Source organism: Microtus pennsylvanicus, chromosome 3 (genome assembly GCF_037038515.1).
Source record: "Microtus pennsylvanicus isolate mMicPen1 chromosome 3, mMicPen1.hap1, whole genome shotgun sequence".
NCBI classification, from domain to species: Eukaryota; Metazoa; Chordata; class Mammalia; order Rodentia; family Cricetidae; genus Microtus; species Microtus pennsylvanicus.
In genome coordinates this window covers 43,749,721-43,767,187 of record NC_134581.1, presented here as the reverse complement: position 1 = coordinate 43,767,187, position 17,467 = coordinate 43,749,721, and the positions used below count along the sequence as shown (strand labels likewise).

The 17,467-nt window shown below is 37.3% G+C and overlaps 1 protein-coding gene across 33 annotated transcripts in view; it reads right to left on the bottom strand.

Annotated features, from left to right (window-relative positions):
• Mlip (muscular LMNA interacting protein) overlaps nucleotides 1-17,467 on the bottom strand; it is a 237,675-nt gene that overhangs the window by 98,884 nt on the left and 121,324 nt on the right. For 24 of the 33 annotated variants that reach the window (XM_075965184.1, XM_075965191.1, XM_075965200.1 and 21 more), the window contains one exon: nucleotides 8,244-8,315. The exons of the other annotated variants lie outside the window; for them this stretch is intronic. In XM_075965184.1, coding sequence (XP_075821299.1) covers nucleotides 8,244-8,315 — 72 coding nt within the window. The remainder of the gene's footprint in view (nucleotides 1-8,243; nucleotides 8,316-17,467) is intronic. 33 annotated transcript variants of the gene reach the window in all.

Below are 17,467 nucleotides of genomic sequence, written 5' to 3'. Positions count from 1 at the left end.
AAGATCAGAGAGAACAAAAATCAACAATGCCATATCTGAAATCAACATATACTTTCAAGGATAACTTTAAATATTATTGGCCTCAGTTCTCTAAAAAAAAGACACTGGCTTTGTAATGGATCAAGAATCAAAATTCATATAACTTATTTCTACCAGAAACACATCTTATCTAAAAATAGGCACTATATAAGAGTAAAAGGGTGAACAAAAGTACTCTCTCATCAAATAGTACTAAGAAGCAAGCAAGCAGTTATCCTAATATCTAACAAGGCTGATGTCAATGTAAAACAGATAAAGGACATTTTATTGTAATCAAGAAAACAGTCAACAAAGAAGACATTACTATCCTAACCATTGGATATACCAAACTATAGTACATCCAATTTCATTTTTTCGAAAAGATATTACTGGAGTTCAGATACAGATTGAGGTCAATCCATTAGAAGTAGGTGATTTTAGTATTCCATTTTCAACAATGAATAAAAATAAGAAGATAAACATTAGAATAGAATAGCATTAGATATCAAATGGACTAGCTTTCTTCAGACAAGAAGGCTCCATACAAGCTTCCAAAGAAGGGCAACAAGCAATAGTCCTACCTAGGTGTGGCACCTATGAACCTCAATAATGTCCAGTATGGCGTGATGACCTTAAGGGTAAAGTAGTGGCATTCATATTTTGGTAGCAACAAACAGCTCTCTAATTTGACTTCAGGCCAACTGAGTAAGAGGAAAATAATGCCTGGTCCTAGAAATCTAGTCATCTACCCATCGATCTTGGAGGGAAAACATGACTGACTGTCACTTAATTAAACCAGTGTAATCCCTATCTACATTCTAAATATTTGTCTTTATACCCACAGATGAGTATAGTTCTTGGCCTTCATTAGGGACAACAGAAATGGCACTACAGAACCCACAACAATCAAAACCCAGAGTTGTGGAAACCAGTCCCAAGTGATACATCTATAACACAACTCCTGCACCTAAGACTCAAGGATCTTTGTAGAAGAAAGGTGTAGAAGGATTGTAAGAGCCGGAGTTCTTTGTGGGATTGTGTCTTCTATAAATGTCAAGGAAGCTACACCTGTGACATTTTACCAATGTGACTGTTCAAACAATGTCTGAGAAAAGGACCAGTAGGCATGGTACCAAACATGGAGGAGGGAAAGCTTATAAGATCTCAACCTTAGAAAAAGAGCTACAGGTCAAAACATACAGATATTGTATTGTATTCGTGCACATATTATATAAACTAAACAGGGTGTGTGTGTGTGTGTGTGTGTGTGTAAAACAATATTTTAGGAAGAGACCATAAATTTGAATGAGAAGTGGAGAGCAAATGGGAGAGATTAGAGGGAGGAAATAGGTAGAAGAGGGGAGACATTTTATAATTATTATGTATTTTTTAAAAAATGAAACCAATAGACAAATAAGTGGTATTTGCAAGTTCTCTAAAGGGAATGGGTACATATATGACAACTGCTTAATAAAATCAGATAATCCAAATTTGAATCCTGGGCATCTCTTCATTGATTTAAAAACAAACTTTGGTCCTGCCTCAAAACAATGCGCTAGACTTTGCTGACTCTCCACGGAATGTCTTACCCTCTCTGAGGAGTAAATGGGAGGGGGTGGAGAGGAAGGTGGAGGGAACAGGAAGAGGGGAGGGAGTGGGATCTGGGTTTGGTGTGTAAAATGAGAAAATAAAATAGTATTTTTAAATAAATTAATTAATTAAAAAATTAAATAAAAAATTAAGTCATGCACGTCAGTGTGAAAAACAAACAAACAATAACAGGAAAAAAAGATGTCTGGTGTGGGAAGTCCTTTTGTCTATGTGCAGCTTTTATTGGTTAAAGAATAAAGCTGTTTCAGCCAGTGGTTTAGCAGAATAGGGCAAGGTGAGAATTCCAAGCAGAGAGAGGAGGAGAGAGTAGGCAAGGAAAAAGAGAAGTCATGTAGCTATGGCAGGAGACATTTGCCAGATCCTGGACAGAACCCTACCGGTAGGCCACAACCACATAGCGGTACACAGATTAATAGAAATGGGTTAATTCAAGATGTAAGAGCTAGCTAGGAATACACTAGAGTCACTGACCAAGCAATATTGCAAATAATACAGTTTCTGTGTGGTTATTTTGGGTCTCCACCAACAGATGTCTCTGCAGTACAGGTCACATCCTAAATTAACAATCAGATCATTTTTTGAACCACAGAATTCTTAAAAACATTGACTAAAGAATTATATTAATCGGGTCATAATTAGCAACCCATCCTTTAAAATATTAAACAATGTAAGGTAAATTGATTTGACAATGGGCTAAACTAAATCTCTGCCTTTCTATTTTTATCCATGCTTCCATTGTGATCTTCAGAATAACTATTTTGTACCATTTTGCTATGGTAAAATATTTTAACTTTACATTTGAACAACTATTCCTATAATTTTACTTCATTTATATAAAATTGAACAGCTGTGGAATCTGGCAAAGACACAAATTTTTATAAATTCAATGTGTCTTTAAAATGGAACATAGTAATAGCATGTATTGGGAAAATTGTATCTAACACTAGAAAAAGATGCTATCCTTATAGATACTTAGAAAGTTGCGAATAGACAATATGAGCTTCCTTCAAGAAAAAAAGTATCTTTCTGTAGAAAACATTATTCTCTTATAACACAATAAACTGCATATAATTTACATCATATAGATAAGTCTATTCTTTTTATTTCCTTAAAGCAATTTCATAGTAAAAATTAATGACTTATTAATTTTGATTATTCGTATATTACAACAATTTTACTTATTGCTCTCAGACTTAAGTGATTAAAAAACTGGAAGTATCTCAAACACTTTCTGAAATAGACAATAGCACAGACTGTGACTAAAGTTAATGTCTATAACAAAGCCACTTGTCTAGAGATGTCATTCTTAACCAGGTCTATAGATCATGGTATCCCATGATAATGTCTGTCAGAGAGAAAATGATTACTGACAGGTGCTTAAACCAAAGAAGTTGGAGTTACCTCATTAAAATATAGTATCTCACATTTATCTTTTTCCATTTAATCATGGTAGAAAATTGAGCTAAAAACACTTCTTTCATAAATGCTTATGGGGAAAATGCTAGAAATGGAATAAGGTATAAATTTAAGTTTTGATGAGACAAGTTAAGAAACCTTATGTTGCCTGCCAACAAAATATGTCCTTTCAAAACTGAATGAAAATGGGTTTCATCCAGAAGTAATGGAGCTGAAACTAATCCCATAATTTACTGATAGCTTAGCATCTCACTACAAAAGATGGCTGAGTTCTAATTTGCTGAAAATCTTGTTTTTAAAATAACTTTATTTTCCAAAAATAATTCTATTTGCTAATTACACAATATGCTAGGCATAAAAATCTACTGTGCATATAATTATCTTGAGAGAGGGTTAGCTACTGAAGCATGTAAGACTTGAGTTATATATGTGTGTTCTGTTGTCAAGGCAACTCACAGTGTAGCTCCCAAACAATGTTGTAATGATTCTCCCAGATCAGCCTTCCAGCTGTGTTCTATGTGAAGACAAGAAATTGAGACAAACTTCCATGATTGAAAATATTCCATTCTGTAAGTTGCATATATATATAAATATATGCAAATATATATTGTAAAATATATATATTTGAAAATTCTTTAATTGAAATTATCCTGTACAGAGAATAATATTCACCCCAGAAGTTATAGGTTAAATAAAAAGGTGCCAGGGTATGGGATACCTTCCCTAGGGTTGTTAGTCAGAGGAGTGCCAGAGACCACACAAACAATGCAGGCGAAGTCAATTGCTCTTGGCCATCCTCCAGAGCTTGAAGGTAAGACCCTGTTGCTGAAGATACTACCCTGATGGTAACAGACATTAGGAAACTAAGTTGATACTAAAAAGAAAGTTTCTTCCCTGTTAGATAGCTTTCAAAATACTAGACAGTAGTGTCTAGGCTGCAAGAGAGGCAGATCATCAACAGTCTTACATGGCTATGAACTCTGGGAGATATAAGAACATAACTTCTGATATGAGATGATATCCCCAAGGAAGCAAAATTGGCAGTTGTTATGAGGGTAGCCAATGACTTTCTGATTAGATTTAAGCCCCACTCTATGGGAAGAAACCAACGCATGGTGCTGTAAATTTGGCCAAGAACTTATGGTTTGGGAGATCATGGCCCTGGGATACCTACTATTGATGGGGGAGTGTCATATATCAATCTGTTGATTTCATTGGTTAAGCAATAAAGAAACTGCTTGGCTGGCTCTCATAGGTTAAAACATAGGTAGGCGGAATAAACAGAACAGAATTCTGGGAGAAAGAAGCTGAGTCAGTGAGTCGCCATGATTCTCCCACTCCAGGTAGTTGCAGGTTAAGATCATTCCTGGTAAGCCAGCTCGTGGGCTACAGCAGATTATTAGAAATGGGCTAGTCCAGGTGCGAGAGCTAGCCTAGAAGAGGCTAGATAGAAATGGGCCAAGCGGTGTTTAAAAGAATACAGTTTCGGTGTAATTATTTCGGGTAAAGCTAGCCGTGCGGGCGGCCGGGTGCTGGGGACACAGCCCCGCCGCTCCTATTACAACATACTATTATTATTCTGCTAAATGTACAGAGTGCCTAATTGTCCTCATTATCTAAATTTTGCTGTGCAGTGAACAGAAGTTTACACAAAACCTTACAACTGGTCAAAGAGAATAAATATCTTCAAAGTGCTTAGCCAAAGTGAGACAACTCTGGGGATCAGGGATCATTGCATTGGAGGGAGAGGCAATATTGTGAGAGCCAGAGGTCAGGAAGGACCATGGCACACAATGTCTTCTGGACGTGACAGAGCTGTTGCTCTCGTGAACTTATAGCATCTGTGATTTCATGCACAAGACCTGCGTGTGTTCAAGGCAGTCAATGTTCTAACACAGAGAGGAAAAGCAGCTTATAAGCCTCACCCCAACCAAAATAAATGAGTTTTTAAATGTTACATTCTTAATTTTCTCGCTCAATTAAGAAGTAAATTCTTTGACTTCAATGTCTAAATTGTTGGGTTCAAAGAAATAAATTGACAGATTTATTTCTTAACTACAACACTGAAAAAAGCAATGCACTATCATCTTAGATGTTGTTGGAAATAAACGTAACTTCACAGGAAATGTTTGTTGTACAGAAGATGTCCCTTAGTCGGACACTGTCTAACAATCATGAGACCCTGAGTTAAGTCTCCATTGACGAGAAGGAAAGTCACAAAGGAGAAGAAAAAAGAGAAAAAATAGAAAAGAAAAGCAAGGGGAAAGGATAAAATGTTTTTTAATTATTTAAAAATAATTGTCTGGTTTAAAACACACAATAAGAAAAAATAATTAAAAAAATATGTAAAATTACAATTTCCCTGCTCCATTTTTCTCCTGTTCCAGCAATGCAATTATTTGGTGCTTATATATGACCTGGTGGGCTTCATCTCTGAGCATGACAATATTGGAGAACGGCTCAGAGAAAACTATCTCATTTTTTTATTCTTTGTTAAGGTCCTTTTTGTCTCCAAAATATTAGATCCCTTGCACATGAAAATCAGAAGAGACCAGTGACCACTATAGAGGGTGTACTCTGGAGGTTTTGTTGTTGTCCATGGGAGACCCTTTTGTCTAAAGGGAGGAAGATTGGTGGTATTGTATAAATAAATCCTAGGGATCACTGGTGTCAATTTTTCAAAATGTAGAATTATAAATGATCTGAAAATGAAAAAAATCATTGTCCAGGTACATGCCTTTAATCCCAGCACTCAAGAGGCAGAGGCAGGTGGATCTCTGTGAGTTCAAGGCCAGCCTGGCTTACAAGAGCTAGTTCTAGGACAGGTTCCAAGCTACAGAGAATCCCTGTCTCAAAAAAACAAGAAAGAAAGAAAGAGAGAGAGAGAGAGAGAGAGAGAGAGAGAGAGAGAGAAGGAAGGAAGGAAGGAAGGAAGGAAGGAAGGAAGGAAGGAAGGAAGGAAGGAAGAAGGAAAGAAAAGGAAATAAAAAATCATTCTCATTTAATTTAAATATCTATAGTCTGGAACAATTCACCATGACCAAATGACTACATTACTGTTTACACAATAATGTACTCCTCCTTAGATAAGCATTATTTTAAATCATGTGTCACAACATGTACATCTTATTGTACCAAGTTAAAAATACTAATTTTCTTATATAATTTTATATTTAAAATAAAAAACACAAGATCTGTCTCATATAAACTACACTGATTGAATATGTATCGATATCCCCACATGCCTTTGTGATATAGGTTTTTGATAAAGCTGGAAGTTAATGAATTTTTTTCTTTAATATCCAACAGATATTATATCTTCTATAAAATAGTTCTTTCAGAGATAAGAAAGCTAGAAAGTCAGAGGTTCTAAAATAAACATGACTTGGAGCCATGTCTCACAGAGTACCAGGAAGCATTATCAGTTTTCTGCACAGAATGTTACTAACACAGGAGAAGGCAGCCCCTCATTCTCCAAGGGAGTGTGTCTGAGTTAAAGGACACAGCAAGCTGCATGGTTCTTAGCCTCACTGCAAGGGACAATGTCTCCCAGATCTCTGATGGCAGACACTTGTGTTCAGATTTCTTTAAAATCTGAAACTGGCAGAGTTTCTGTATCCCTATAAACACTGCCCCATGACTCACAATGGCAGCCCCAGACAGTGACATAAGATGCAACTGAGAAGAATTGCCTCCCATGCACTTCTAAGACTTTAATCTTATTTTAACTTTTGTTAAGCTATAAAAGGTAGAAAGTCAGGAAAGGCGCTAGAGACCAGCTCTCAGATGTTTCTCCAGCAGATGGCCAGGCAGATCTATGCATTTGTACATATGGAACACAGACTTTTGACCTCATGTGGATGGTTTGGAATTATTAACAGAGACACAATCTATAGGAAATGTCACCTACTTAATATTGACCTTATGATGCTAAGCATTTCCCACATAGTTCCTACTGTAGTTGTTGTTGTTGTTGTTGTTGTTGTTGTTGTTGTTGTTTTGGTATGGTTTGGTTTGGGATGTTTTCTGCTGTTTTTTTGTTGTTGTGTTTTGTCTGGGTTGGGGAGGCATGGGGGGTTCAAAACAGTGTTTCTCTGTATTACAGCTCTAGCTGAACTGGAACTCACTTTGTGGACCAGTCTGCTTCAAACTCATGGAGATCTACCTGCCTTTGCATCCCAAGTGCTGGAATTAAAAGTGTGCACCACCACTGCCTGGCTCATAGTTCCTATTTTTTAGACATCTTACAAAGGTTTCATTTTCTGGATCATGCTAAGAGACTAAGAATGCAGATTCATAAACCTGTATATCAGAATATCACCTGGCTGACAAACAATTAACATTTGACAGCAACAGTATTTGAAGCACTATCATTAACCTTGTAAAAGAAAATAGATTTAATGTAATAACTGCTAAATATCCTCAATAAACCACCATAAAATAACATATGACATCAATAATTTTTCACACTTAGTTAACAATTTGATTCTGATGTGAATCCTTCATGTAATTTTGTTAGCATATATGTGATATGTGATTAATGTATTAAAATATACATATCATTATGTCATTTTATAATTGGTGATGTTTAAAAGCAAAGCTACCTAGATTCATACAAAAGCTATGTTTTTTTTTTAAATCACTAGGGGTGATCTCTAATCTCCCTGTTACTCAGTAGGGTGTAGAGATAGAACAAGTGGCTAACAGGAATGGATGAAGAGCTTTAGCTGGTGGTAAAGTCTATGTTGCTACAGTAGACACTTGAATATTATATCTGGGTAAGTCTATAACATAATAAAGGAAGTTGATATTAATCAAATCTTGACCAATCAATGACTGTGGCAGGTAGTTGTGCACATAATCTCATTTCACCTTGACTTTGATTTATGCAAACAGAGGGAAAAAATGCCCAAACATAACAGACTTTAAATTTCCAAAGAAGGAGGATCTAGTGAAGTACAAATCAAAACTCCAAGTCTTCTTGACAGTGGACAAGACATCTGAGATCATATTCAACCCTCGTGATGAAAAGGATGTCAGTCATCATGACCACGATGCTTTTGTCCCAGTATCCTAATCTAGGAGCAGTTTTTCTTTTAGTAAAAACATGCATTTTCCCATTAGAAATTTTATACATAAAACAAAACTATACTAGATACTGGAAACATAAAAATCACTGTTTCAAAGCCAACACTGACCTTCTGTTCCAAGAGCAATGTGTTTGTAGGGATTGCTGCAAAAGTCTTGTAGCTTGACTTGGTCTTGTATTGCTACAATGGGTAACCAGAAAGCAAAAGTAGAGATGAAAAGGGAGAAGAACATGACATAACTGTAGGTACTTCTATCAAGTTAAATGACACATTAGGTGAAAAGAGGGGTTATTGTCCACAACTTGTTTTTGAAAACAAATTAGTCCATCACATTAATATTTTGTTAGATTGATAAGAAACACACGATAACATGTTAGCTTACAGATCCTGAACAGTTACATATTATTTAGTTTTATAACTTAAATTATCCATTCCTACAAATTTCTAGACAAATTTCCCAGTAACTGCATTATATCAAAGAATTATAATTCTATAATGATTTAGGAGTTGGATTCTTAGGCAAATATATAGCCATTATTGATAAATATGCCTATAGATTTAATTGCATTCCTGATACATATTTGCATCATTCATAAAAATGAGATTTTACTACTCAAAATTTACTAACAGTTTTAAGTTGGTTTAGATTGAATTTTTTAGGCAAGGTCTCTCTACATAGCCAAAGATAGGCTTGACCTCCATATATAGCCCAAGCTGGCCTGAAATTCATGGTCTTCCTGCTTCCCCCTCCCAATTGGTGGAATTGTTGGATAGAGCTGTATACCTGGCTAACAGCAGTTTTTAACACAGCAGTTTGCCCAATAACTATGCAATATCAGAAATTTGACACCATAGTTGAAATAAGACCAAATCTCATGGTCCTAATCTCACTTTTCATACTATCAAAACTTCTGTTTTCTATTGTGGCTACATTAACAAAGGAAATTAAAAACATCCTGAGTTTTAAGTCAAACAGAGATATGTGAGTTGCTTGGGAGAGCCTAAAGATCAATGAAGCTGTAGAAATTTGGATAAGATAAAATCCAATATTAAAAGCCCTGGTTTGGTATTATTTTGGGTCTTGAGTTGATTAGCTAATTTCAAGACTCCTATTATACCCAGTTCCCTGCCTGAGGCAGCTTCTCAGTGGCTCACAGCCATCAGGGAAATGGCACAGCACTCCAAACCTTAGCTCCTTAAAAAGCAAAAGAAAGTGTTAACCAATGAAAACTGGGGTTGTCAAAAGATAAAATCTAAGGGGAAATAGAACATATAATTACAGAGAGGTAAAAGACTATAGTGTGAGGACTAATTGGGAAGGGGGATGGAAGAAAGGAGTGAGTGAGGGAATATGGGAGGGGCAATTAGCACTAAGTGGTGCCCAACTTCCATCTACAACTAAGAGCTATTTGAGAGGCCATGTGCAAACCTACTATGGGAAAGTCTTCTGCATATATCTATATGAGAAAGAAATCTAAGTAGAGTAAGTAAATAATGGGGAGACATTGCCCCAACTAGATATCTTTACCACAAAGATAAACCTCCAGTGCCAGGAATGAGTTACATCTTGTTGAGTCATTGACCAAAAGGCCCCTATAAGAAGCCCCAAACATCCCAGGCTAATGCCACAGCTATTGGTTGCTCTTCTCAAACTGATGATTTATGTCATCCTATTGCTGATGACAGCACTTACTCATCTCCTTGAATATGGAAATTTGATCTGTTGCCTATCTAGAGCCTTCACCTCTACTGAAAAGTGTTTATAGTACTAGAAAGTATTCAGCACACCATGGAGAATGGTAACCATCACAACCCAGCAACCAACCGTATGAATTAAAATGGTGACCTGCCTACAAGATATACTGCTGCAATCATAGCACAAACATTGTGGGAACAATCGATGAGTGTCTGATTAGATTTAAAGCCATTGCCAAGAAATGGAGCCCATGTCTGACACTTCTCAGGTGGCCACAAACTTTGGACTGTAAGCCATGGTCCTAGAGGAACACCAAATATTAGTGCTCTGCTAAAGAAACGTAGCAATAAAATGACTTATAGTGGCATTCTGCTTAGTGGTTCACTCCGCCATTGTCAGAGATGTTGTCTCTTGCAGTAGATGGGAACCAATACAGACACCTATAACTGGGCAACATACAGAGACAGAGATTTTGGAATACTCAGTGCTGAGTGGGAGTTCTTCATCAAATCCTTCCTCTTAAGGTTCAGGAAACTATACGGAACAAGTGAAAAGATTCTAAGAGCTAGATGGGGTGGATGACTACAAGGAAGCAGCATACTCCAGACACAAGAGAACTGCTACACATAGGAACTCAAAAAGCCTGTGGAAGCAGGTATAGGGCCTATATGGACTCGAGCTAGACATAGTTACAGGGCTAAGATGGGGAAAGGAACACGGGCTCCCTATCATAACCAAAAAGCTATCTGCAATTGAGATCTGCTTTTAAGGAGTGTTTTCTCCAATGGATTCTCACTAGGCATATTAAACAAACTTTAGAGTAGGATCCATGCCCATCAGTAGATGACCAACACAAAACAAAGCAATGGTACTTTTGTAGCTATTTTGTCTCAAATTTCTTTGTTTAGGAAATTTTTTTGTCTTATCGGTCTTTTGTTTGTATATTGTGGTTTCCGATTTTGTGGTTTTGTGGATTTTGTTTCTTGTGGGTTTTTTGGTTGTTAGTTAGTTGGTTTCTTGTTTGCCTATATGTTTTTTAAATAAAGAGAGAAAGGGTCTGTAGAGTTGCGTAGGTAGGGAGGTAAAGAGGATCTACAAGGAGTTGAAGAGGAGGAAATGTGTGATCAGAACATAACGTATGAAAAATTTTTTCAATTAAGAACAAAACAAAACTTGAATTTTATGGATGTAATTATAATAAACTTGGTTAAACTTGTATGATGGGGCTGAATCTAGCACATCCATTTTCCTAAGAAGGGACTGGGGAGAATGAATGCTTTAGTGACATAGAGGAAGAAGAGCAGTGCACAGTTGAAAGTCAGAAACACTCTCATTTCCTGTTCTGTTTTCTTCTTTTCCTTTCTCTCTATTATATTAGATATAGTGAAATTAGCAACCCAAGGCCAGGATGTCAGGAAGCTACTGTAGCCTGTCTATCACAACTCTCACTTACAAATACTCAGATGCAAACAAATGCACTTATTTACATGCATACACAGATTCCTGTCTATTCATGCATATATCCAACCTCTCCTACAAAAAAACAAATTCAACAACATACACACAGAGACCTCTGCATCTGAGCATTTCTCTCATTAGGGAATAGACTCTGCTTATTTACCTGCTACTACTTTCTTTTCTCCAGATGACTCTTTCCTATAAGAATCAACAGCATTTCAATCTTCTGTAAGCCTCCCAGCTCCCCTGCATCCTGTACTTTCACCCCCTCCTACGCATGAGAAACAATTTCTAGAGGATACCTGAGGTCACTTACAGTCCTAGCATCTTCATTGATCCTGCAATGCTGTCACCTCTAGACAGCAATGTGTCTGGGTAAGGATTTAGAATGAAATGCAATTTCTTTATGAATATTTACATAAATTTATAGAACCCTGCAACTGAAGACTCATCAAGAAAATTTGCAGTCAAATGATGTATCCAAGACTTGAGTATTATTTCTATTCAATTTCATCTTAGAGAATTGTGTTCTCATTTTAAACTGTGGAAATGAATTTTTATATTCTTTCATGAGTCATTTTTGCTAGATGTATTATCTTTATCATTATGCAAGACATACATCAAAGATGGAAATCTCTACATACTGAGTTCTTCCAATGTGGTAGACACTAGAACATCTTGTCAATATTATTAGATATAGAGTTCAACTAATGAATTCATTCAACAATTGCCTATTGAGTAGCTACTCTGAGGCATTCAGTGCTCATTTTAGCCATGTGCCTTTCCCAGATTTTCAGTCTGAAAAAATAATGCTTGTTGTGGTTTGAAAGAAAATGGCCCCTGAAGGGAGTGGAATTATTAGAAGGTATGGCTTTGTTGGAGGAAGTGTGTCACTGTGGAGGCAGACTTTGAGGTCCTATATATGCTCAAGCCACACTCAGTGAGACAGACTGTTTCCTGTTGCTTTTGGCTCAAGATGTAAGAATTCTAAGTTCCTTCTCCAGCACCATGTGTCCCTGTGTGCTGCCTTGCTTCTCACCATGATGATAATGGACTAAACCTCTGAAAGCCACCCAAATTAAGTGTTTTCCTTTATAAAAGTTGTCATGAGGAGCAGAGAAAAATATACAGCTCAATAAAAATCAATAAAAAATAAAAGAGTTGTCATGGTCATGGTGTCACTTCACAATAGAAATCCTACCTTAAGTAATTATTGCCATAAAAGATGCTTTCAAACTCAGCATCTTTTCTCTGAGTGTCCTTAATATTTTTTTATTTCAACATGGAGTTTTATTCTAATTTGTAACATAATTCTTCCCAGTATTTCAAGGCTTCCAGATGCTATGCAAAACTCCTTGATTTCCTTCTTTGGTATAAATTTGAACTCTTCTAGAGAATATCATTTGACGTAACTTAAATTATATTACAGGAATCACCATCAGCAGGGCCAGAGACGTGGTTTAGTGGCTAAAGTGACTGCGAACTTCATAGGGTCTGAGTTTGATCCCCCCAAACCCACATGAAGTTTGAAGGAGAGAATTAACTCCACAAAGCTGAACTCCAATCTCTACCCACTTTTGCCCTGACACACACACATACACAGCCTATATACATACTCACCCATACTCACAAATACAAAGCATGCCTACACAATTATAGCAAACATGTAGGGAAATAATTGCCTTCAGCTTCACAGTAGAAATGAAAAGCCAGCTCTAAGTAGTTTTCTAAATCTTTCCCACAGAGCAATGACATCCACTATAGATCTGTCATTTGTAATTCACTTTCAATTAAGCATAAAGAAATAGTTCTTAAATATATACCACGTAGTGTAAAGCAATATTAGGTTTATAAAGGAAAATGGATCTTATACTTGTTTGCAGATCTTTTCTTGCTCATGCTGGTTGTGAAGTTAATGGTAACAAGAACTGACTCTCAAAGCATCTGAAAATGCTATAAAAGCTGCCAATGGAGAAAAGCAATCGGTAGTCCCACCCAGCTTAATGGACTACAAATCCACTAATGACTGACCAGCCAATGGTGCAACAGTGGCATTTTCATCTAGGGGGTGAACAGCTGCTATCTACAGACACAAGGCCTTCATTCAAAAGAGAGAATCCATGCCTGGTACTGTAAACCTTGCCAACTACCCTAGGGTCATAGACCCTAGAGGAGAACCTACTAATGCCGTTTCCTTAAACCAACATAATTTCTAAATATGTTCTAACTATGTATCCTTATACCCACAGATAACTGTAGGTCTCACCAGTCATTAAAGAAGATTCTTTTGATAACAGATGGAAGATTACAGAGATCTACTAGTTGAAATACAAAATATAAGTGGTCTGGGGGTGTTCAACCACAATTGCTTCATCTGCAATGCAACCCCTACATCTTAAGGCTCAGAGAACATTGATGATGAGGGAGAGGAAAGATTGTTAAGAGTCAAAAAACAAATATGCTTACTGTTAAACAGTGTCTTCTTGACTTGGCATGAAAGTCATCCCCATGAAATCTCGGCAATATGGTTGTCTAAATACCACTCAGTATGACAACATAGATGGAGAAAATTTCAGGAGCTTATACCTCTAGATGAAGAACTATGGCCAATCAATGGTTATTGAGAGAGGGATAATCAGTTTTCTTGAGGAATAAGTTCTCTGATAGGTATTTAAGACCAAGTATTCAGGCCTAAACCCATCTACATACAAGCATACATATGATACTTAAAACAATGTCATTAATTTGACAGGGAGTGGGAGAAAATTTAGAAAGAGCTTTAATAAAGACAGGAGATGTGAAAATAATGTAAATATTGTACTTGTATGAATTTCCCCACCCCCCAAAAAAACTCCAGTAACTTCAATAAAAAGAAAACTTCCAACAGCTTCTTATCTTCCTCAAAGTAAAAATCAGAGAGACCTCAGAGTAGATAGACTCTTGCTTCCGGTCTCTCTTCCTCTTACAACAGTATCCTCTTGCTCACTACACATCCCAATATTCGATCTGAATCTGTTCCTTCTACCTATCAATCACATACTCTTTGGCCTCAGGGATTTTCCTCATTACATACTTCCTGCATGGTAACTTTTCAAAGAAACAATTTCAACCACCTGACACAAATTGGAGACAGTGCCCCTTTTTGTACTGACCCTTTCTAGTCTATATTCTTCCTTATATCATTCCTGACCCTCTAAGATGATACTTGACTTTCAATTTGGGAAATGGATTGTCTGCTTTCTACCACAGAATGTATACCTTCTTGGAGGAGATAATTTTGCACTTCTTTTGGTTTAATATAATGTTTATAGTTTAGGGAAGCATATTAGATGGGCAGTACATATTTATTGACTGGGTCACCCAGATGGGTTTTTTAGATCATGTTTCCTATCACTCATATTGAAAATCTTATTTGGTTCTACAAAAATGGGGAAAATCACATCCTGCCTGCTGCACCAAGTTTCCAATATAACAAAATTGGAAATGTTTGTATGCCTTAAAGGAATGCGAGTTTAATAAATAGGACACTGGCTATGAAGTCTCATGAAGCAGTAAAAGCTCCCAACTGATCCTGTAAACAAGCTAAGTCCAAATAGCTTTAAGCCAGACCATTGGAAACACTCATTTGGAAGAAATTTGTAACCATTTTCGGTGAGTACTAGATTATATGAGATTTTGATATAATAGTTTCTCTAACTCTATGTGAAATACCATGGCAGCTCACTAGGAGGGGAAAAAAATCAAAGCATTTTTAAAATGACGACCAATTATATTTGGCACTCAAACACAATCTTGGGTGAATATTGTACCCCCATCTTCCCAAAGAGGAAAAGTGTCTCAAACAATATAGCGGTTGATCAGGGAATAGTCTTAGTAACTTTCAGGGAGTTGCCCATCCTGTCCAGGGCAATGAACATAAAAAAGACTATTTTAAACTATATCTGAAATTAGCATGTCAATTACACCATATTAATGCAGTACAAGTATGACAATGACAAGGAGCTTCAAACAAATTTTCTATCTGAATTCAGCTCGGCATTCTCTAGCCATTCCATTTTATTTTAATATCAAAGGACAATAGGTACAGCCCAGACTTTGAACTGATATCCTTCAAGCATTTCTGTTTCGGTCTGTTGACTACCTGTGTTTGAGGAGCCCTATCGGTTTGGTGCATAAAGCTTAAATAAATTTGAAGATTTTTTTTTTTACTTCAAAAAAGAGCAGCTTGCTTGGATTGGTACCAATCTAGAGGAGTGAGGCAAGAAATAACTTGTAAAGGAGAATAAATTCTTTGCTAACTCAGAGCGTTTTCTCGTTTCCCCCTGCCTTCTGTAAAATAATTTCAACAGCTTAAACAAAGTAGTCAGATGCAAAACCAAAATTGAAATGTAGTTCATCTTCGCTGGTGTCAATTTGGATGAATTTCTATATTCGATAACTCCCAAGAAGGGTAGTTATTAATAAAAAGTGAGTTGGTCATGTTCTCCTTTAGAAGTCGGGACCGCGAGGGGTGCACCCACCCACTGAGACAGTGGAGCTGATCTACTGGGAGCTCACCAAGGCCAGCTGGACTATTACCAAAAAAAGCATGGGATAAAACTGAACTCTCTGATCATGACGAACAATGAGGGCTGATGAGACGCCAAGGACAATGGCACGCAGTTTTGATCCTACGCAATCTGCTGGCTTGGTGGGAGCCTAGCCAGTTTGGATGTTCACCTTCCTAGATATGGACGGAGGGGGGAGGACCTAGGACTTACCACAGGGCAGGGAACCCTGACTGCTCTTTGGACTGGAGAGGGAGGGGGAGAGGAGTGGGGAGAAGGGGAGAGGGGTGGGAGGAGGGGGAGAAGAGTGGGAGGAGGGGGAGGGAAAGGGGAGGCTGGGAGGAGGTGGAAATTTGTTTTTTTTTTCCTTTATTCTTTTATCAATAAAAAAAATAATCAAAAAAAAAAAGTGAGTTGGCTTTCTAACTTTAAACTAGAGAAATGAAGTAGTAAGAAGGAAATAAAAACTAAGAAAAAAAGTAAGAGCATGTCTCAGAAACATCTTCCTGGCAGAAGTTATAAATTTGCGTGGTAAAATGTTTTGCAAACAAAGGTATAAATTACTATTCTGACTGAGAGGTAAATAGTTCTTGCCATTTTCATGGTCACCAACTTCAAGAAGCACATCTGTGACTACGATTTCCTTAACTTAAGGAAGGTCAGACAAATAAACCTAGTACTGAAATGCTGCAAGATTGAGAAAAGGAAGCAAACCATGGAAAAGTAGATCTTTGACATATGGGTCTTTAATTTATCAAAAGTTTTCCAGACTTATCCTCATCAAATGCTGTCTATATCCACTATAGGATAAAATGTGAGCAAAGAACACTAGAGCACACATAGAAACACTTTGAACAAGTTCCGATAGTGAAATAACTTTTCAGAAAGGATAATGAGTAATTTAAGTGTATGGCAAGTGTCCTGGTTAGTTTTTGTCAACTCAACACAAGCTGGGGTCATCTGAGAAGAAGAAATCTTAACTGAGAAGATGCCTCCATCACATTGGCCCTTGCGTAAGTCTGTGTGGCCTTTTATTTTATTAATGACTGTAAGTGGCACCATTTCTAGAAAAGGAGTATTAAATTGTATATATATAAAAAAAACTGAGCAGCTGGGCATGGCAGCACATGCCTCTAATCCCAGACCTTGAAAGGCAGAGGCAGCGGAACTCTTGTGTTTGAGGCCCACCTGATATACAGAGTGAGTTACAGCACAGTCAAGACTGTTACACAGAGAAAACCTGTCTCAAAAAATAAAACAAACAAAATCAAACTGAGCAACTATGGGGATCCGGCCAGGAAGCCACATTCCTCCTTGCTCCCTGCCCCAGTGCCTACCTGGATTCCCTTCATGATGAACTATAGGCTGTAATGTGAAATCAGCCTTTCCCTCTTCACACTGGTTTTGTTTTTGTTTTTTTGTTTTTTTGGTTTTTTTTTTTTTTTTGGTTTTTCGAGACAGGGTTTCTCTGTGGTTTTAGAGCCTGTCCTGGAACTAGCTCTGTAGACCAGGCTGGTCTCGAACTCACAGAGATCCGCCTGCCTCTGCCTCCCGAGTGCTGGGATTAAAGGCGTGCGCCACCACCGCCCGGCTTCACACTGGTTTTGGTGATGGCATTTTATCACAGCAAT